The sequence below is a fragment of the Echeneis naucrates genome, chromosome 2 (assembly GCF_900963305.1).
Source record: "Echeneis naucrates chromosome 2, fEcheNa1.1, whole genome shotgun sequence".
Classification (NCBI taxonomy): Eukaryota; Metazoa; Chordata; class Actinopteri; order Carangiformes; family Echeneidae; genus Echeneis; species Echeneis naucrates.
Genome location: NC_042512.1, coordinates 18207385 through 18229351, shown reverse-complemented (window position 1 = coordinate 18229351; position 21967 = coordinate 18207385). Strand labels below are relative to the sequence as shown.

Genomic DNA, 21967 nt, shown 5'->3' with positions numbered 1-21967 from the left:
ACTCAGACGGCAGCAGCAGTCTGTCCTCAGCACTCCTTGTCTTTATATCTCCTCCGCCTGGTCTCCTCGTCCTGCGTGCTGCTTTTCAAAAAGGGAAAACATTGGAAAACTCATTTTCTCTCAGGCTGGATTCGCTCACTCTTTTCACCAATGGATGGAGTTTACTCCCCAGCAAGTACAGTGACTTCTTAAAAAGTGAGTGAGCATTTACTGAAAAGTTCTTCGCCAGTTATGTGGCATTAAAACTTGGCAGACTGTAATATGATATAAACAATAAATTAGTTCAATTGTAAAGCAGAATAATAGATGAATACCCAGACAATGAGACTGCTGTCTCTCATGAGTTTTATGTCACTTTTGACTAAAATATGTCCAGTCTGGAGAAATGAAAGACTCGTTTTGTGAAGAAACGTTGTGCTAGAATCAACTTGTTGGTTTTTATAATGACCAAATGTAACCATGAGCATAAAAAATGCTTTCTTGTCTTTTACAGAGCTGCCACGTTCTCTGATATGAGGTGAAAACCTGTATATAATGCCGTTAATGACAAGTTGTTGGATGATTTAATCATTGGTACAATTACATTTGATAGAGAATATTTAAGTGTTAATTGAAATAAGCGTTTATTTAATTCATAAAGCAGGACCATATTTCTTTGAGTGGATCTTTGATTTTGCGTCAAGATAAATACTTTTAATTTAATGACCAATCCATCACATATTTCTTCTTTACACAGTCCCAGAGTTGGCACTGAGGCTGACCAGCAAAATTGAAAGAAATCAAATAATTTTCTCACAAGCTTTAAAAATGTGGGAAGGGAATTTAAGTTATTTAAGATTGTTTTCAAACCCCTCTAATATAAATTTATGCCCTCATTAATGTCGAAAAGGGCTAAAATTTAATCTGAGGAAAAGCCAGATCGCCAATAAATCATTTATTCGATGTAAAAGCCTGGTGATTGGAGAATAATAAAATAACAACTGTTTATTTTTTCCTTGATTAGTTGTAGTTAATCTATTCTCGTGACTTACGCAAACCTTTCAGTTGCATGTGTTGCTTCTTGGACTCCTGAAGTTTCCAGGATGTTCAAAATAATAAAAAGCCATTTCAAAGCAGCTATTACACAGAAACTGTCAGTCAAACTTCCAGTGAATTATTAGAAAAGGAAAGCAGACAGACTGAAACTACTTTTATTGCAAGAATCTAATCTAACATGAAGCATTTGATTTACTGAACTAGAGAGCAGCAACATCAGGAGGCTGTTCCTGTTCATAATGTCTACGGAGAACAAAAAACAAGAGCTGTTATTCTCCTCGTTTGACTTTATCATCCTCACCTGTTCAAAAACGCAAAAGCCCCAAAAAAAATCAGGGTGAAAAGTTTAAATATTTCACCCCAACAGTAAATAATCGCTCGGATAAGCTATAGTTGCTGTTTAACAAACGCATGCATTTGAATATACTGAATATTAAATAACAATTACGCATATTATGAATGAAATTCATCGAGTAGGTCCTTCCAATTAAAAGTCATGATCAATCAAAAGATAGAAACGCTTAGTTTTCAGTTTTAAGGTGTGACATACAGACGTTTTCAGGCCCTTAATGCACAACAATTAGTCAGATCATCAATTTTTCTGAGCTGAAGCTGGCTGTTTTTGTTCTTGTTGTGCGACATACACTGACATTTGTGTGGGTGACGTGATGAACTGTGCATTTCTGCTGTGTTTTACCTGGACTTGCTGATGTTCCCCGTCCGAGCACGTCAGCAGGATTCAGTCTGGTCCTGTCGAGACAACAAGTGTGAGAGTGTGAGATGACTTTTTTATCGACGGCCCAAATCAGCTGTTTATTATCAGTGTGGGGGTTTATTGTGTCATGTAGCTCGCTGGGAGATGGTGAGCATCAGACGACAGTCAGATCCAGCTGCTCCTTTTTACCTTGGAAGCCCTGGAACCTTCTCAAGAACCCCACCAAGTGTCTCCACAGCACTTGGATACCATCAAACTTCACTTTAGTGTCCCAGTTAACTTCATTATAGTTAGCCACTAAACTGCAGTTAAAGGCCATTAAAGCGCTCTTAAACACCTCTGGAGACGCCCTGAATCAGACCCTGCCTAAACGGATCAGCCGTTTCGCATCCAGCTGAAGTTTTTCTGTGTTACTACGTGATTTGTCGTTCGGAGGCTACTGAGTGTGACTGTACATTTGGCCTCCATGTGCGACAGTAAAACAGGAGGGGAAGGGGGGGGGGGGGGGGTCTGTGCTGGGACTGTGTGGTCCCTCGGCTGCTGATTGAAGCGGCTTCGTGTGTGAGCGGCTGGTTCTTGTCCCGTTCTGTTCTTTAATTGATAAAACTATTCCATTCATTCTCACAAATTAATGAATTGGTAAAAACAGGATAAATCATCTCAGAGGTTTTCTGGACAGAACACTCAGATTGTGGCAGCATCTTCGTGGAGGGAAACACTTTCATTGTGAAACTAAAGCTTCACTTTGTATCTGAAACAAATAAATATTATGCGATGGAAGTGACACTTTTCAGGCAGTCATGTTCTGCATGGACAGACAGCTTTGTGTATTTCTTCCAAACACTACAATTATCTATTTTTCTCTCTCTCTTCCACATTTTATGTCGCCTCATTAATGACTTAAATATTGCTCTGGTTAGAGGAGGAACTATGAAGGAGGGAAGGGGGTTGATTGTAATCCATTGCCCCAAATATTCCAACAATGTGTTTATTAAAAACAGATTAAACACATATTGAAGGAAAAACGAAGGAGTGGTTTATGTTTAGAAAGTTGACATGAAATCTAACAGTGATACACTTTGATTTTTTTTTTTTTTCTTTTTTCCTTGCCGATCAGCTGCTTGTGATTTTGTCCAGTATATCAGTTGTTGAATATGAAAACAATGCAGATTGGATGGCGCTGTGTTCCTTTTTTTGTGTGTGTGTGTGTCGATTTGAGGAAATGAATGAGGGGAAATAAAGCACTTAGTTATTTTCCTCCCTGGAGTGAAATGAAGCTCCAGCAGGGGACACAGCTCTCTCTGGAAGGCGGGAAGTGCGTCAGAGGTTTGTGGTTTTGGTGGACTGAAGAATATCCAGTAATGATTAAATCTCTTTTATGTTAATAGATTGATGGGTAAATGATCAAAGATGGCGTGGGATGGACAACTGCGCCCAGAGGGACGGGAATCATCAGCAGCGTGGACGCGGTGGTCCATCAGAAATGAATCAGATTTTTTAATTGCTGGGGAAGTTTGAGAGGTTGCTGCTTGCCGCCATCTTTGGTCGGAGGAGAGAGGGCCTGGGTGGAGACGTGGGACAAACAAGCAACAGGGACAGGACGATGTGACACTGTTAAATAAGCAGAACTGAAGTTGAGGCTCTGGTTTTAGCTGCCGCTGCTGGGATGAAAGTGAAGTGTTGGAAGGACCCCATTGGCATGATGTCGGTCGGTCAGTGTCAGTGTTGGTTCCCCAGAAGTGATACTCTCTTCTTTCTCTGTGGATCTTGTAGCTTGCTTTTGGAGTTTATGTGTAGCTCGCGCTGTTTTACTCTGTGAGATACTTTTTCATTTTTTTTTTTCCCTTGTTTGTGTTGGATGGGGTTGTTTTTATTAATTGTGCATGTGTGTTTTATTATAATCATGTGTCGCTTTTGGGTACAGAGTTGTGTGTTGCTGCTGGCTTAACAGTCATACCAGTGGAAACCACGCAGTGTGAGGAGAAAAACACTAAGCAGAGAGCAGACAGGCCTCAGCACAGATGGAGCCATGAATGATGCTGCAGATTTTTATCATAATGTTCATTTATTTCCATATTCCAATAAGTCTTATTGAAATATGAAAGACCTGGACGTCCTCTTGATATGAAGTTGTTGTGTTGATTCCTGCGATGGTTGTAGTCTGATGTGATGTTACAGGGATGCAGAGATCTGATCTGAGGAACAGGTTCAGTCCGGAGTCCTGTTGTGTCCTGTGGCATCATGTCACAAATACCTCATAATGTTCTGACTTGTTGGGCTGTGTGCTGTTGTGTCTGTCCTTCCCTGCTTTGTTTGGTCGTGTTGTTGAAGACCACGTCCTTGGACACAATTTGCCGCATTTAGTTTAGTTTTAGAAATAATCTTCATGGTCTAAATCTAAAGTGGATGACGCTACTTTTGTCACAAACAGACCATGTTGTCGAATACTGAATATTTCTAAAGGTATAAATCCGCTACAGGGCAGACTGATTTAACTAACACAAGGAATGACCAATACAGTAAAGTTTCATTCGATGTGATGTTACCTGCAGGATCAAGTTCTTCGTGATCCTGTCGCCTCATGCAGCTCCACGCCTGTCATTATAACATGTTGTATACTTCTCTGTGTGTAAACAAAGCATAATAAACTTGTCTGTATTTAGTCTGTGAGTGAACGCCACTGGTCAACCTGTGATTTGTCCCAGATGGCTCTGACTGCCCGTCTGTTGTGGTCATCGCTGCTTCTCTTGTATGTACATAACAAAGAAATGTGTTAGCTGCGTTGGTCAGGGAGGGAAGGAACAAAGTGGCAGTTGTTGATGGAACAGCCCGGAACCTCTCCACACTGTCAACAAAGTATGCAGGATACTTGATCTCCAGAGTGGAGGCAAACTGTGGGACTGACAAACGTTTGACTGATAATACCTTTTGTGAACGAGGTCAGCGCTTTTATCAGCATCTATCTCAAAACATGGATGAAAGTCTGCACTTTTTCTGTTTCGCGGGTATAAAGTTGTCGTTAAATGACTTACTGTTTCCTCCCAGGTTCACACGCCGCGCTGGGTGCTCCTCCTGAAGCTCTCGGAGGGATGGAGCAGCGTGGAGGTGCAGGGGGGGAAGTGGAGGTCCTTCAGGACAGAGCCAGTCCAGAGGAGAGGGGGGAGAGCCCCAGTTCCAGCTGCCCCCCGCCGTGCAAGTTGAGCCGCCTGGATGTCAACGGCAGCCCAGCAAACCCACAAAGCCGACACAATGGCACCCCGCTGAGACCGCTGGGAGGTGAGACCTTCAGACGTGAGCACAGACACACTTAGATCCAAGAACTGGGTCATTTTTTTGTGTTAAAAGTATGACGTAAACATGATGTGGTCTCCCCTTACCCAACAACTTGGCACCAGATCAGGTGAGATCACAGATCAGACAGGTACAACACCTCCATAAGTACGAAGACAAGTGAGCCAGAAGAGGCTGAGTGCTGCGTGCTCAGCCTGGACCTGGTTAGATGGTAGAAAAATGGAAATGCTCAGATGCCTCCTGTTTGTTTTGTGTTTCTTTTCTTCCACACTTTCTCCCAGAGGCCTCTGTGGGCTTTCTGTCTGTCCTGTTGGAAAATGTAGATCAAAATCAAACAATCGTATGATGAAGACAGAAAATCAGCAATCGTTGATTGTGAGAAGCCAAATAATACAGAAAGTGTAACATTTTAGTTGGTCATTTACTTATAGTGACATTAGGTTGTGTTAACCTAAAGTCCAAACATCACTTTACAGTCCACCAGAATCATGCAGATCATTCTACACACAGACACACACAGGTAACACTCACGCACAGATGCCCATTATCCTCTCATGCATTTGAAAACATCATCATGCATCGTCACACAAACATTGTAACAGCATGCACAAACACACTCTCAGATTTTTTTGTGCTGCGTCGCCTGCCGACACCCTTCTTCAGCTGAGCGCCGGGGTTCTTGGCTGAGCGCGGGCCCGATGCTGCTGTGGTTTGGCTCCGGCTGATCTGTCACTGGCCTGTCAGGAGCAGGATTGATAGCGGGTTAATTAGCAGATCCTGTGGGACCCAGCAGTGGATTGGATGGGTCTGAACAGTTCCAGGTTTGGAGGAGCTCTCTGCACTCACCCATTAACAAGTCTAGGCCGACGTCTTGTTTAGGAAGCAGCTCCACGCAGCAGCTAAATGATATAGATGTTACATTCCAGCAGCGCTTCGAGAGGAGCTGTGGGTTTTAATATGTGGTGCAAACACAAATGCAGTTGAACAAATCTTACATTTACACTGGCTGCTGCCCAGTTTAAGCAGACCACCAGCAGTTTTACTGCAGCAACAGAGATCTGGTGAAAAAGGCTGATGTCCAGTTCGCTGTCTGTAGGAATTTCATTCGCCTGGATCATATTAATGCTGCATATTAAAACATGGGTGGCAAAAAGCTAAAAAAGAAACGGTGTGCACTCAGTCAAGCTGAGACAATCTGTAGGCTATCAGGGATTGTTTGGGAACCTTTTTTTTTTTGTGTTGGATACAGTGTCTGCTCAGGAATGTCCAACCAGCCTGTTCTGCACTTTATCGCCAACTGGAATTTATATATATAAAAAAAAATCTTTATCTGATTATGGAAAAAATCTTAAAGCTTGTCCCGACGCGGCTCGGTCTAACTCCAAACGAATGCCCCTATCTGCCAGGTTTGATGATCCCAGTCTACTGCGTGGTCGAGCATGCGGATGTGGGCGTGTCCGGCGAGTGCGACGGACGTGGCGAGCGTCACGCTGAGTTTGTGCTTGTCCGTAAGGACGTCCTCTTCACGCAGCTGGTGGAGACGGCCCTGGTGGCTCTTGGATACTCACAGACCTCAGCTGTACAAGCACGTGGTAAGTGGGTGTGAGTGTGCACAGGTGAAGTAGTTGATGCTTGACTGGCAGAGCTCAGTAACTATGGAACAGATTAAATGAAATGTATCCTACATTCATCTTATTGATGACGACCATTTCAATCTACTCTTTTATCTCTCCTCCCAAATTTACAAAATTTGTATTTCCCGGCTCCAGAATAAGGGTGACCTAACTCTCAGTGTCAGCACTATCATTTCTTGTAATTGTATTATTGTTCAAAAATTCATCGTCCTCATCTCTTTACGTCAGATCTGGGAAGCACAAGGTTTTTTTTAGTTTTCCATTATTACATGGTTAATAGGAAACATGTCACATTTCAGTTTTTCTTACCACTTTGTTTGGTAATTCATGAGTAATTAATTATTTCCAGCAGCAGCTGAATAGAGCATAACTAGTTTCCAGATGGGTGGGGTTTCCACATGGGTACAATGAGTACAGAAATGTTTGGATGATCACAGGAAAGCTATTTACAAGAACGGCATTTTAAAAAGATAAATCTGTCCGGTATCTGCTGATTCAGTCCGATCACCTGACAGCATGAAGGTTAAAAAAAAAAAGGTTTGTATCAGCGCAGCGCATGTCATCCAAATTTCTTTTCTCGTCATTTTGAGAGCAAAACAAGAGGCCAGGCAACATCCAGCGAGCCGTGAAACAGCAGCCTCCACATACACATGGAGAAAGTAGGGCACTCTGACATTCCTGGTGTGTCCCCATAAACACAGGGCACTGTAACCAAGAGGCCGACGCCCTGCGACCCCCCTCGCCTCTCCCAAATAGCTAGGTTTTGTTCTGAGAAATAAGCCTTTTCTTTTCAAATAAATAATTTTTGGCTGGAGTCATGCATTTTTTTCCCCCAGTGTGGTCACAACCAAAATTATACAGAGTCTCCGCTATTTTCTTCTGCGATTGAATTGCATCTTGCATAACTTTGGCCGAGTATTTTTAAGGTCTTAACTGGCACACCGGGATTTTTTTCTTTAATTAACTGGCACATTATGGCTAATTAAAAAGAAGCTATTTCTTATTTGGATTGTATAGTTTACTCTCTGGGTTTAACATGAGCTTCGGTGAATCGCAGAGCAGAAAAAATATGACATAATTTAATTTAAGGTCTGCTTTGGGCAGCATTTGCCGATTACCACTTAAAAATATCCATTGAACATATTGTAAGCTCTGGAAACCACCAGCAGGTCTTATTTTAAGAAACGCACTGTATTTATCTTTTAACTGAATTAGATTTCACTGTACCTTTGAACACTGATTTTCCCAACAATTGTTGGGGGGGGAAAAAAAAAAAAAAAAAAAAAAAGTTGGCACAGTTGACAGCTGAGGTTCATCAATAATTTCAGTCATGACATGACCATGTTTGTGCTTTTTGACATGAGCAGGTCGCTCCAAAGCGGATTTCCACAGAGAGTGAAATATATTTTATTCATGCTATGGACACTCATATATCGCACATAACCCAAAACAAAGCCTGATGTTTGTGGAGCTTCATAATCCGACTAAAATGTTATTTAATCTCATCTCTTTATTCTTCGTTTGCATTTCTTTTCCTCTTTGGCAGTTTTTCAAGTTAATCTCACAAATAAATCACTAAGAGTTTTCTGTGACAAGCAGCATCATTTTTATCTGTTGCCATGTAGAGCTGGTAAATTGGTATTTAATCCCAAACAGATTTTAAAGGATGGTTTCATGTGTGTTTGTCCACCGACTCTTTATTGATCTCTACTCTGGAACATAACTGCTGTTATTTCGCTGGTTTGTTCGTGAAAATTAAGATCACAAACCGGCTGATGACGCGTCAAAATTTGAACTACCATTTCGAACGCCAAGCCAGCTGTAGGACACACAGTAATTGCCAGTTACGGGGGGAGAAATATCCTGCTGTCAGAAAGGAGAATAATGACCTCAGTGTTTATTCGGTGCATCAACATCGAAATGCTGCTCTCATTCGCAGCCAGCTCAAGTCTTTAATGTTGAGCTGATTTTACATTTCTCCCCTGATTAATCAGCTGTGGAGTCCAAAGAGAACAGCTTTTGTTCTTTTGCCCCTATCATCACCATCCTCATGCGATGAAGACACACAGACACACGAGGCTGGCAGGCCGAGGCCGGGCTCGGTCTGCGTTTGATTTAGCAGGTCCTAACGCGATTAGGCCTGTTTAGATTTGCACTTCCAGGCATGATTGTAGCGAGACCAGGGGAATGTTCACCCGGGAAGGATGCTCCATAGCCAGGAGAGGCCCACAGGTCGTGTGACACGAGTCGGTTTGGTTTGAGCGTGTAAACGGCAAACAGCTTTTTTTCTTTTATCACCATCACACAACATGCAGGGTGGTCACACAGGAGAGCTGTCTGCCAGAAATCACAACTGTGTTTAATTTAAAGAAATTTAAAGACCGCATGAAGCTTCTTTATGCGAAGACTGTGGACTGACAATGTATGGTGTTTGTGAGAATTGTGGTTTTGTTGTGTGTATTCTTCTAAAGGAATCATTAAAGTGGGCCGCTGGAAGCCGATGCCCATCCACTACCTGACGGACGCACCAGAGGCCACGGTGGCCGACATGCTGCTGGACGTTTACCACATGGTCACGCTGCGGATTCTCCTGCACAGGTCTGACAACCATGGAGCGTTTTCAGCATCTTGAACAACAAGGGCTTGTACTGGACCAGATATCGCTGAGTTTATGCAGAAGGTGCAACTTATCAGATGTATTATTTGCTGACACAAGAGAAGAAGGTAAATGTTTCAGCTTCAACCAGTTAAAGACAAAAAACTCCTCAATGACTAAATAACCTGCAAATATTTAACACAAAAAGACTTTGAGGTAAATCCCGTAGCGGTTCTTATTTACTGATTATAGTAGGAAGCTGATCACGTGTTGGTCCATACAGAGTTTGATTCAGTCTATTATAAGAAGTTCTTTTTGTTAACACAGCTTTGCCCGGCTGGAGGAGCTGCCGTCGGAGCAGTGGACGCACGCCACGGTGAGAAATGCCCTCAAAGAGCTGCTCAGAGAGACCAACCAGAGCGCTCTGGCCAAGGAGTGTCCCCTCTCCCAGGTAACTGCACAACAACACAACTACACAATAACTCCTGCCTGAATCCCTCACACACAGTCTTACCACAAAGACGTCAAATATCTGTGCAACTTCTGCGGACTTCCCGTCCCACACAAAGTGATCACATTTATGAACCAAGTGCTCAGTCAAATGTCAAATAACAACAGTGGTGTTTATTTGAATTAGTCAGTACCACACATTTTACTGAAGTCCACATTTTACCACAACTTAAAACAATTTGTTCCTGTGTCATGAAATGTCCAAAAATTACTTTTTAAAAAACAGCCAACAGCCAATTAATGAATCAACTGACTGGATGACAATTAAACTTTTTCCCAAGTAAAACGCTTAGCTGGGTTTGATTATGACACACATGGATAGCTGAAATACTGCTATCTATAAACACATGTGGTTTCATCATCAGTTCACCACACCGCCCTCACACACACACACATATTGATGCCATCCCACGGGAAAGGATGCAAATACACACACCTCAATTATCCATCTCACACACACCCTGCAGTCATTAGACCCAAGAGTGTGTCATTTCGACTTGTGATTTATACACAGGACTTAGTCATGATGTAATTAGTGATTAGGGGAAGCGTGTGGGTGGTGTGTGTTTGTGTGTGTGTGTGTTTTTGTGCATGCAGCCTGACTCATCTGAGTTTTAATCCTCAGTGTTTCCCATGTGGAGTTTCTCTGCTCATTGAACGGTCTCCTCCTCTGAACAGCTGATTGAAGTTTTTCCTAAATAAAAAATAAAAAAATAAAAAAATATATATATCAGCCGGTGAGTTTCTGGAATGAAATCTCAAATTTCATCAACCAGTCTCAAGTCATGGCCCCCGCCCCCAGACAGCAGCAGGCCTCCGGTTTTTATTAACCAACCTCTGGTTTAATCGGCTGAAAACGGGGCATGAAGAGAGATTAATAATTCACATGGTCTTAATAATTTCCTTGAAAATATCATATAAATGAGGAAATGTGTTTTGTCCATGTCATTGAATTTTTGGTTGACTTGTATTATCTCTCTCTCTCTCTCTCTGTCAGAGCATGATCTCAGCAATAGTGAACAGTTCCTACTACGCCAACGTCTCCACCTCAAAATGTCAAGAGTTCGGACACTGGTATAAGAAATACAAACGAGTCAAAGGTAAATCTTCAGTTTTAAGCTTTACAGGTCGGTTTTAGTTCTTAGGACGTAGCAGTCTGGTCAACTTTGTAACACAGTTTTGACTCGGTGATGTTTCTCCTTTCAAAATGTTCAACATTTACGAAGTCTGAAGTGACACAGAGCAGATGTTGAGTGTGATAATGGAGCTGTGTTTAGGAAACAGCATGCAAAGACTAATCAGACCAAACTTAACTCATCAGCTGCTCCTAATATTTCCCTCTACTGCAACTGGCTGGAGACAGAAATACCACAAACAAGTTTGGTACCTCCAACTAAAACCTACCGAGGCACCACTGGAGACAAGTTACCCTTGGACTCTTATCGATCAAACAGAAAGGAAGCAGATACACTGAAGTAAAAATGAGCGCCGGCTGAGCAGACGTCTGTGGCGTAAACTGAAACACATGCAGCGATGTGGTTTGTGTGTCCTTCTCCTGCCTTGTTAAAAACTTCTGTGACCAACTCTCCCGCACTCAAACCATCAACTCTTCAGCTGTTTATACTTTATTCGCCTCATGTCGTGTTGAGAACTCATAAAGGTGGAGACTGTCACATCTCTTTTAAAACTGACACTCCATGCTACTCACAGCTCACCTTAATATGGCTCACCTGCCTGGCTGGCTTTTGTTTTTGTGATTTAGTTTCTGCAAATGTGATCCTTTCTAATGAAGTCTTTCCATTCTTCTGTCCACCCCCTGTACGTGCACGAGCATGTGTCAGCCTGTATGTGTCTAATCTGCAGCATGAGATGTCTATCACTGACAGCTCTCAGTAGGAAGGAACTGTCACACATGGTTCACATTAATGTCACCCTTGATACATATGACAAAACTAAAGGCTCTTAACTCCTAATGGAAAACAGCAGAAGCCACCTCCAACACACACACACACACACACACACACACAGCACCAAAACTCAGGAATAAGAGCTCCTCTAATACTTATACAACACACACAGAGAAGGTGAAAATCTGAAGCCCTGCCAAGCCTCACTCCAGCTTTTATACCCTTAATAAACCAAAATGTGACTCTCAACCAAACCCAGCAGAATCATAATTAGAAGCAGATTTATGTGGAGAAGAGCAGAGAGGCCGTTAAAGACGGCGTTCAATGAAGAGATAAAGAGGAAACATTCCTCATTTATTTGATAATCTTATCTAGAGAACTCGGACTTCATGAGTCAAAGTAGACTTTTGTGATTATGAGTTCATCTGTTGAATCACGACACTGACCTGTCAAGACAAGGTTTCCTGATGTAGAGCTGCGCTGTCCCTCCTCAAAAAAAGTCCTCACATGACGGCTGTCGAGACACTTATCTGTGATTTTTAAAGCCTGAATGAGCACAACAGTCATTAATAAAGACTCACTGCTCTGATTCCCCCCCTCAGGTGAATACATTGAGAAGATGTGGTCGCAGGAGAAATCAGATATTAAAGGTACGTTCCTTCCTTTTTCTGTCCTCTTACTGACCTAATGTCATGAAACAAACTTTTTTTTTTTTTTAAATCACAAAGCATGACTGAGTCTTAGCGTGTACTTTAATCCTTCCTGTTGGTGATGAAATTAATGATGATGTGGCTCTAAAAATGTTGTTGGTGGTGTTGTTAAGGTCAAGCTCAACTATCAGGACTGAGTCACAGCACCAGTCACAGACAGAGGGCTTCAATATTAATGTTGGCTTTGGAAGTATAATGACATAAAAATCTGCGTGTGTGTTGACGCAGTGGAGAGGGATTTGGACCTGAGCATCATCAGTCAACGCACCCCCTCCCTCTTGTCGTCACCTTCCCATTTGGGCACCATTGGCGGCTCCGGAGCTCTTCCCATCAAGAGCGGGACGCCCAGGGAAGCTCAGACCCCGAGCCAGCCTCACTGTCTGCCCCACAGCACCGGCCAGCACCACCCCAGTCCTCCCCTGCGCCCCCAGGCTCCATCGCTCCTGGGCCACGGCGGCCTCCTGCCCCCCCAGCTGTCCCCTCAGCTCGTCCGCCAGCAGCTCGCCATGGCCCACCTCATCAACCAGCAGCTGGCTGTCAGCCGCCTGTTCGCCCACCAGCACCCGCAGGGGGTCAACCAGCAGTTCCTCAAACACCCGCCCATTCCGCGGACCTGCAAGGGCTCCGTGGCCACGACCGAGCACGGACTCAACTGCTCATTGGCCGAAGTGTCCTCTGACATTTACCAGCAGGTCAGGAACGAGCTGAAGAGGGCCAGCGTTTCCCAGGCAGTGTTCGCCCGCGTGGCTTTCAACCGCACTCAGGTAAACCAAATCAAAGATGATGACCGGAGGTAATGCCACAACATTCTGCCTTTATGAATATAGACATACGTGTGTGTTGGTCGCCGCAGGGCCTACTGTCAGAAATCCTTCGTAAGGAGGAGGACCCCCGCTCGGCCTCGCAGTCCCTGCTGGTCAACCTGAAGGCCATGCAGAACTTCCTCAACCTGCCGGAGGGCGAGCGAGACCGCATCTACCAGGAGGAGAGAGAGAGGAGCACCAACAACAACCACAACCACTCCACCAACCACATCACCAACCCCAACTCACACAGACACACACAGGTACACACAACACCCGTCTAATGCCAGCTCATCAGCACCGTGAGAAATTTTCTTGATTTAGCCTGTTGCTCAGATTAGCACTGACACAAACATTAACGCAGATTATTGAGATCATTCATCAGAATGTGCAGAAAAATTAAATTCATATAGTACAATAGAACAGTAAAAAGGTTCTGTCCATGAAGATTTAGATTATTTTCCTGTCTCTGCATCCAACTAAGCTAAAACCAGACCCCGGATGGACACAATAATAATAAAATATGATACAGTTGGTAAGGAATGTGGGTCATTTTTGACTGTTTTCCATACTGCAAGGTCCTGCACACGAGTTTTAAAATGATCAAAGAAGTTATTGTATTTACCCTTTTTCATCCCATGTCCTGTTATTTATTATTACTGCATCAATCCTGCAGTTTGTTTTTGGACATAAATAAAGAAGAAGAATTGTCAAAAAGTGTGTAAATAATAGATCATAGAAGAAGTTACGAAACCTCTTAAATATAAATCAGACACTGGTGAAACTCTGACGAATAAACTGTGAAATTTAGTGTGAAGTGGAAAACCTCACTGAGATGTAAAACTGCTGTTTCAGCTCGATCTCGGTCTTTCTCTGTTTCCTGCTCTGTGCAGACGAAGTGCAGCGTGTCGGGAGCAGAGCTGCCGCTGAAGCCCGACTCACTGCTGAACATCACATCGGGGATCTACGAGGAGATCCAGCAGGAGATGAAGAGGGCCAAGGTCTCTCAGGCTCTGTTCGCCAAGGTGGCTGCCAATAAAAGTCAGGTCAGTGGATTTTAAGCACAATAGCTTCATGGAGGCGCTGCAAAAAAACAACAAAAAAAAACAAAACAAAACAAAAAAAACAAACATGTACTTTCAGATTTGAGGCCACACTGACTGCAGCAAAAAAAATAAATAAAAAAAATTAAATTTTCCCAACCAATTTAAGTATCTATTTATTTTTTGGCCAGCATCTCCTTGACATGTTTTAATAGCGGTTTTTAAAAAGTTTACATCCACAAACAACATGTAATGCAAACTTGTACACATTGAGCTCATGATGTTTGAAAAGGGCTGATGGGGTTGTAACAAAGGGGAGGTGTGTGACTGCGTGTGTGGGCGTGTGGAGGATCTGATTACCCGCTGTGGCGTACCATCATGTCTCCATCCTCAGATAAACAATGCGGGTGATCGAGGGCGTGATCAAAGCAGAGGCTGCACTGGAGGGACAGAGAGGGGGAGGCAGGAGAGGATGATGATAGTTTTAGAACCGGTTTAAAAGTTCTCACATTATTTTTCGAACTTCATGCAACTGGGATACCGACACAGACAGAGAGGGAAGAAGGAACAGAAGGATGCAAGAAGGAGGTAGACAAGATGGTGGAGGGATGATCACATTATTACCATTAATTTCCAGGCTGAAGGCTGCGCATAAACAACAGCTGGTGGCAGATCCTGGGTCAGCCTAGCAGATATAATCCAATCTTCAGAGACACACACACCCGTTGCTTCCCTCAGACTACGCTGATGGAAACTGCAGCCACATGCAGACTGAAACCCTGCTCCAAACACACTCAGAAAAAAATAAATAATCACACGCATCAGTCAGCAAAGAGTCAAAACAGGAACGCAATTATAACCCCTGTCATTCTGTGTTTTTCTGTCCATTCACTGGGACCTAATGATGGCAGCCCTGATATTTAGCTCCACACTAAACATGTCTCCCAAAACACAAGGACATTTTCCTTTACAAACTGTTGATAACATTATTTTTGTTGCATAAAAGAAGAACCCTTTTCTCAAACTTTCCTGTGCTGCTTAGATGGACCACTTTTGTCGCGGTGAAGTGGTTTTCCACGTAATATTACATCTGCTAACAAAGAACTGCATCTTCTGTCCATAACATCTGCTGCAAAAACATCCCCTGTATAATCAGCCATTCCAAAGAAAGTGATACTTCACTCAAAAACAACAACAAAAAAAAAAAAAAAAAGAGTGGCGACAATCACCATCTACTGATAGACTTGGTCCTCAGGCTCTGAAATCACAAAACAATCAAAGCCTCATCTCCTCAGAGAGATCATTAAACTGACCTGTTTTTGTAATTACTGCTTTCTTGAATGCGGCACAGACTGCGTGCGCGCGCACACACACACACACACACACACACACACACACACACACACACACACACACACCTCTTTGACTTTTAGTTTTGGAAGCTGTTTGTTGTGAGATGATGTTTGCAACTCCCAGTTGTGTTTTCATTCATAAGGAAGGATTTGTGTTCAGCCTGATTCTACTCGGGCACACAAAGTAAACATTTTACCTGATGAATCCAAGGATACCCCAGACACGTTGGCCTTCATGCTGATTGAAGGTATTTTCCTCCAGGGTTGGCTGTGTGAGCTGCTCAGGTGGAAAGAGAGCCCAAGCCCTGATAACCGCACGCTGTGGGACAACCTGTGCACCATCAGGAGGTTCCTGACGTTACCGCAGGCCGAGCGTGATCAGGTCTACGAAGATGAGTCGAGGCAGCAGCACAGCGACCGGCTGCACACTGTCCTCCACATCCCAGACCAGCAGGTAGGATCCATTTGACCGGAGCTGGAGCGGGAAGTCTGCAATAGACGTGGGAATAAAGATTAAACCATGAGGAATAAATTCCATGTGAAAATCCACTTCTTAAAAATACACAACTACAGGGCGGCCATGTGCAAAAAAAAAAAGGAAAAAGGAAAAAACAAAACAGATCAAAGTGTTTTTTATGAGCGAGAAAATGTGGAAACCAGCGTGTGATTGCTTGGTGTTTAGAAAAGTTTCCTCTGTCTCCCTCTGTCTGTCTCTTCCCGCCACCTGCTCCTCTTCTTTTTGTGTTGTTTGTGCCTCATTGAAAATAGAAGTGGTAAATGACCAGCCCACACATTTCCTGCTAAACACTCCTCCATCCCACCCTCTCCCCAAAACCAAAATGCTCTCCCGTCTGCTCCTAACCTCAATATTATTCAGAACATAGCCTGTAATTATTGAAGCAGAGAAAAAGGAATTGCCATTATCTTTATTTAGGTCCTTTCATTTTGATGGACCACAGATTTATGGTGTTGGATTCCTGTGTTTGGGTGTGCAGGCCGCCCCGCCCTGTTAATAAGCTCTAGCAGTGTGGTTGTTTGTGTGATGAATTTGGGAGTTTTTTGTGTGTTGGACACTTCCGCTTGCGCTACATTTCCTGTTAATGACTCTGCAGCAGGGCACTGAGAGAGGAGCCGAGTGGTTCACTTATTACTGTGGTCATGAAGAGCGTCGCACATGAGTCATGTTAACACACAATGATAGAAATGCTGAGTAAAACCAGAGAAACGCTGCAGCCACTTGTTGTCCAGGAAGCTGGAGGTGCCTGTTTAGCGTCTTCATTTCACCTCCATGAGGCACACTGACCACTGATTGTGTCTCAGGGGAATGACAAATGGTTTGTAGTTGAAAAAAAAGGGAGATTTGGTGAAAAACTTCAGGCACAATCTTCATGCAGCGTAAAGATTTAAAAGCCTTTTTTAACTAAAATGCATCCTTAACAGGCTCTCCACAGACATCCTCTTCCTCCTCTGACATCTCCATCTCCGATCCACGAAGAGCCCCAGCCCGTCCCACTGCTGGTGCTGCACAGCTCAGAGGACGGGTCCCAGCATGGGATGAGTCCTGGCCTCGGAGGTGGAGGGCCGAAGAAGTCCCGTTCCAGGACACGGATTTCCCTGGAGGCCCTGGGGATCCTGCAGAGCTTCATTGGCGACGTGGGCCTCTACCCCGACCAAGAGGCCATCCACACCCTGTCGGCCCAGCTGGACCTGCCCAAACACACCATCGTCAAGTTCTTCCAGAACCAGCGCTACAACGTCAAGCACCACAGCCACGCCAGAGACTCCATCCCCGAGGAGGACGACAGGGAGAGCCTGAGTCCCAGCGAGGGAGGCGTCGGCACAGAGGACAGCCGAGGGGAGGAGGGGCTCTGTGGATCCGAGGAGTCGAGCGATGATGGGAGAGGATCGGTGGAGGTGTTCAGAACAGAGGGAGGAGATAAAGGAGAGGAAAGAGAGGGCGTTATGGAAGTAGAGAAGGAAGAAGGGGATGATGGGAAAGCCTCTGGGCCAGCGACTTCCTCTCTGTCCCCCTACAGCAGTCTGGACAGCCCCCACTCTGCAGAGCAGCAGAGATAACAGCAGAGAACGGAGACAGATGGAGACAGAGAGAAACAAACTGTGAAGACAACACACAGATATCCTGTGAATACACACACACACACACACACACACATTTTCATCCCTTTTACCAGAGGTGAACAGCTATTGAAAAATAATGCAAGTTTTGCCTGAAGGTACGACCAACCTTAGACATGACCAGTATTTTTGTTCTGACGCCGTCCATAGACGCTATTTTTGCATTATTTTTATGTTTCCTGTAACGTTCTTTGTGTTTCCCAGTCGTTCTCTTCTGGTGAGGATGGAAAAAGCATTTCAAATAGCACAAGGTCATCACTACACAACGAAACACCCATCACACATTTAACACAACAAGGCTGCAGTCCATTAACCACTCCTGCAGCACATTCCACTGGTGCACAGCTTCCTGACTGTGCATTAACGCCATCGTATTTTGACACAAGAATTCATTAACAGTGATTTTACGTCTAGACTGAGGAGGATTTTGCTGCAGAAGTTTCCATCCTGAAAGGCTTCAGACATCTTTCAAAACCACACACTTTATGTTCATGTGTTTATTACGTTTAGAAGTTGAGCGTTTGACACTAATGAGATTTTGGTGTCAGGCTTCACTGTAGACATTAATCTGTCCGTACACAGCTGGTTACTTGTATACAGAAGAACATTATTCAGCATGTGAAACCGACTTTCACATGTTCTCGGAGGGAAAGCGGCATTTGTGCGCAGAAACACGAAATGAAGTACATGATTCAATCTCTGATCCATGTGCCCCACTGTGACATCCTCTATGACTCATGGATTGTAGTGAAAATTAACAAATCTGTATTTGCTAATGTCAATTTAACAAACTCATCCCAGGGAAGCTGACAGATAAAAACCCTCCGAACCTAGACAGAAATTATTCAGATACGAGAACCAAATATAAATGAATGAAGACGAAACTGACAGGCTGCAGCCAGAGAGGCCAGATGTGGAAACACTTCACCCACATACGTCCTCTTGTTGGGCTTACATTGGGTCCACTGGCACTGAGCAGCCATACCTCATGTGAAGGGCATTCACCTTTTAGAGACGCAGACAAAAACATAAGAACATCCATCCAAAATGAAGCCAGTTTTCTACTGTTATCTCCTTGTTACCTTAATATATAATTTATTGCCTGAGTGTCCTTCCCATGATACTTTTAGAGGTCCCAACACAGACTGAGCTTAATCCTATAGTGACATTAAATAAGTTCAACCATCCACATTAATATTTATTACTGACTTTATAGTTACTAAAACCTAGTATTGTTGTTGTAAAAGGTTTTACTATGATTTTCTTTAATATGACAACAAATGTTGCAAATGTGACAGAAAAGGGGGTAAAGATTGAGGTCAGTGTTACAGTTGACTTTTTAAAAACACAATTCTTTTTATTTTTTATTTCTAAAAACAGACAGCTCAAAAAAAAATTCTGTAAATTACAATGTAAGTGTGGACAGTCCACCTGGAAAAGTGGATCATCATATGTGGGATGTAACCACTGTCACTTGACACTGTCTTGTGTATTTTGTGCCACAGAGGAGCAGGGTATGAATACAGAGGATCTGAGTTTACAGGCTGCTTCAATTTGACAATCACTATGTACTGAACGGAGCTCACAAAGGCTCCATTTTGTTTCCATTTTGATGTTTAGCCATTGTTTGTATGATTCTGTTGTGAGCAAGACATGAAATTCTGATAAAAACTTTGCAAAGTATTCTGTGTGTGAAAAGTTTGCCCTCTTTGCCTTTTTTTTTTTTTTTTTTTGGAAACTCTGTGAAAGTCAGAATCACAATGGAGTCACAGCTGTAAGAAAAAAAAAACAACAACAAATGGTCCCTACATGTTTAAACTAGTCACAGGCACAATAAACAGCAAGTCCAGAGTCATGAATATTAAAAAAAAAAGCAGCTGTAAAACACTAATACAGCATGTACAGTACAATTAAAAAGAAATAAAACAGATCTGATCTGAATAAAAACAGTTCCAGTCTGTTGTAGCTCAGTTGGAGTCCGATTGATTGGAAAAAAGAATTGGTACCTCATATTTATTTATTATACGCAGTACACTGCTATCTGCCGCTGAGTGTGCAGAGGTTTCTTTGGGAAACATGTGAAACAGATAAATTTATGAGTCACATTAACCGTTTCCAGTTTCACGTCTCTCTCGCTCACCACGACACCTGATAACAATTTGAATTATTCCAATCTAACAACTAACACGTGTGAAAAGCATCTCTGCCTGCCATCCTCGTCTCTGTTAAATGTCTGACTATTTCTCTGTAAAAGAGAAAAACTGAGACACGATTAAGGACGAGTGTCCAGAGCCACATAGTGAGCTACCAGCAGTGTGAGCTGCTGGTGTGTGAAATGTCTGTGGCAGCAGGTTTTACAGAGCAGCTGAACTCCCAGAGGTGCTGCTTTCTGCAGGCCTGCCTCGGAATATGACATCGGGATGGAGGCACAAGCCCTGAACAGCGTGAAAATATCGAAGTTCTGGGCTTCGGAAATCTCAGCCAAAGTGTGCGTGATCGTTGTGGGGCTGGAAGTGTGAGCAGAACTAATTGGAGATCATAGTTACCTCACGTCTAATATTACAACTGCATCAGTGAGTGTCGGTACGGTCCAGCGCATTTCTGCTCACACAGCTGGCTATTAGAGCCGTATGGCAGGCTGATACAGGGCCATTAGCGGTGTGTGTGTGTACGGGGGATAAGGACGCAGGTGCTCCATGGGCTGATATTACCCAGGATGCTCGGGGTTGGGGCGTAGGGGTTATAGGGGGAAGAAGACTCTCTGTGGAGCTCACAAACACACCTGTGATCCCATGCTAGCACGCTCACACACACACACACACACACACACACACACACACAAAGCTTCCCCCAGCCTGTGCGCTGCAGCACATTAATACACACTCTGATAAACAAGCTAATACTCACAGCAGCAGCGCTTTACACACCATTGAACACAACACACGCTAATCAGTGAAGCCAACACGTGGCTCTGTGTGTGTGTGTGTGATGTATAAGAGAGTGTGTTTGTGCATTTCATTGCATTTATACAACAAATAGTCATTGCATCCTCATTAGGTGAGTGAAGCTTAAAGTTGTTTGTGTGTTAAACAGAAGGGTCAAACGTTGGCATTTTTCTTTATTTTTCAAATGAGATGAGATTATGTGTGTGTGTTTGTGTGTGTGTGATTTGTCCACACTGTAAAACATACAAACGTATGTTAACAAACGTAACAACTCCTTAAAATGAAATGTCCTCCAGAATATAAACTCCTGACATCTCACCTCCAGCGCACTGAAGCCCGCGGTGACAAAGTAGTACTTGTTCTGAAAAAGAGAAAGTTTTTTTTTTTTTTTTTCGTTAAACAGAAGATCCATTGATATCGTTATGTTACTGACACATTCCTTCGTATGTGCATGCTTTACAGGTATTACATAAATATGTTTTTAATATTAAAAGGACAATTCCAGACCAACTCAATCTGGGCTATAGTTTCTAAAATATATTTTTTAGACCAAAAATATTAGGAAACTAAATCCACAGGTTTAAGGTGCTGGTACTGTGGCGAAAGTGTAACTGTGTCAAAAAATAAACAAATAAATTATAATAACGTTTTGTAGCTACATACTGCACACAAGACAGACTTTACATTTATAGAAATACCTATTAAAGGAATCTGTTTCAAAAGCAGAATTTCCTTAGTATCAATTTAGCAGCAGTGTGACAACACAGCAAAGAATTTATAATTAGTGGAAGAGAAAATGGTACGTTTAACATTTTAATTTTACTCGACCTTAAAAAGGTGCTTTTGAAAATAACAGAGGCGGAAGTGACACAACTGCACAGTTAGCTTGGCTGTTAGCTTTGCTGCTAGCTTTGCTGCAGCCTCTTGCCACCTTTCATTTCTCAAAGGAAAGACAGTGACAATGCATTACGAGCCACATTTAACCTCATTTCCACATCAAATCTCCAAAGTCCGGCCAAAATGCCTTCGTTGAAAACCTCCGGGGGGGCAAACGAACTGAACGGGCTGCTTAGCCGTTTGTTTGCCAGCTAGCGTTAGCTAGCTAATGCTAACTTCGCCGTAGCAGACATTAAAACACACTTGCCTACAAAATTAATTGATAACTTACCTTATTATTCTTAAAGAGATTTGAATCCGGGGTTTCTGGGGGGTTTCTGGGGGATTCTGAAGGGTTTGTGAGGGTCTTTTCAACAGGTGAGCACGCTGCTCCGTCCTGGTGCGTTTACGCTG

The 21967-nt window shown here is 43.2% G+C and overlaps 1 protein-coding gene across 1 annotated transcript; it reads left to right on the top strand.

Moving 5' to 3' along the window:
* The first annotated feature begins 25 nt into the window (after positions 1-25).
* Positions 26-19415, top strand: LOC115050719 (DNA-binding protein SATB2-like). The gene is made up of 12 exons (XM_029513726.1): positions 26-195; positions 4796-5026; positions 6448-6633; positions 9147-9273; positions 9599-9722; positions 10779-10881; positions 12291-12338; positions 12627-13162; positions 13252-13464; positions 14095-14247; positions 15859-16050; positions 17037-19415. The coding sequence occupies exons 2-12, from the start codon at positions 4840-4842 to the stop codon at positions 17670-17672; spliced, it is 2505 nt and encodes an 834-aa protein (XP_029369586.1). The 5' UTR covers positions 26-195; positions 4796-4839; the 3' UTR covers positions 17673-19415.
* The last annotated feature ends 2552 nt before the right edge of the window (positions 19416-21967 follow it).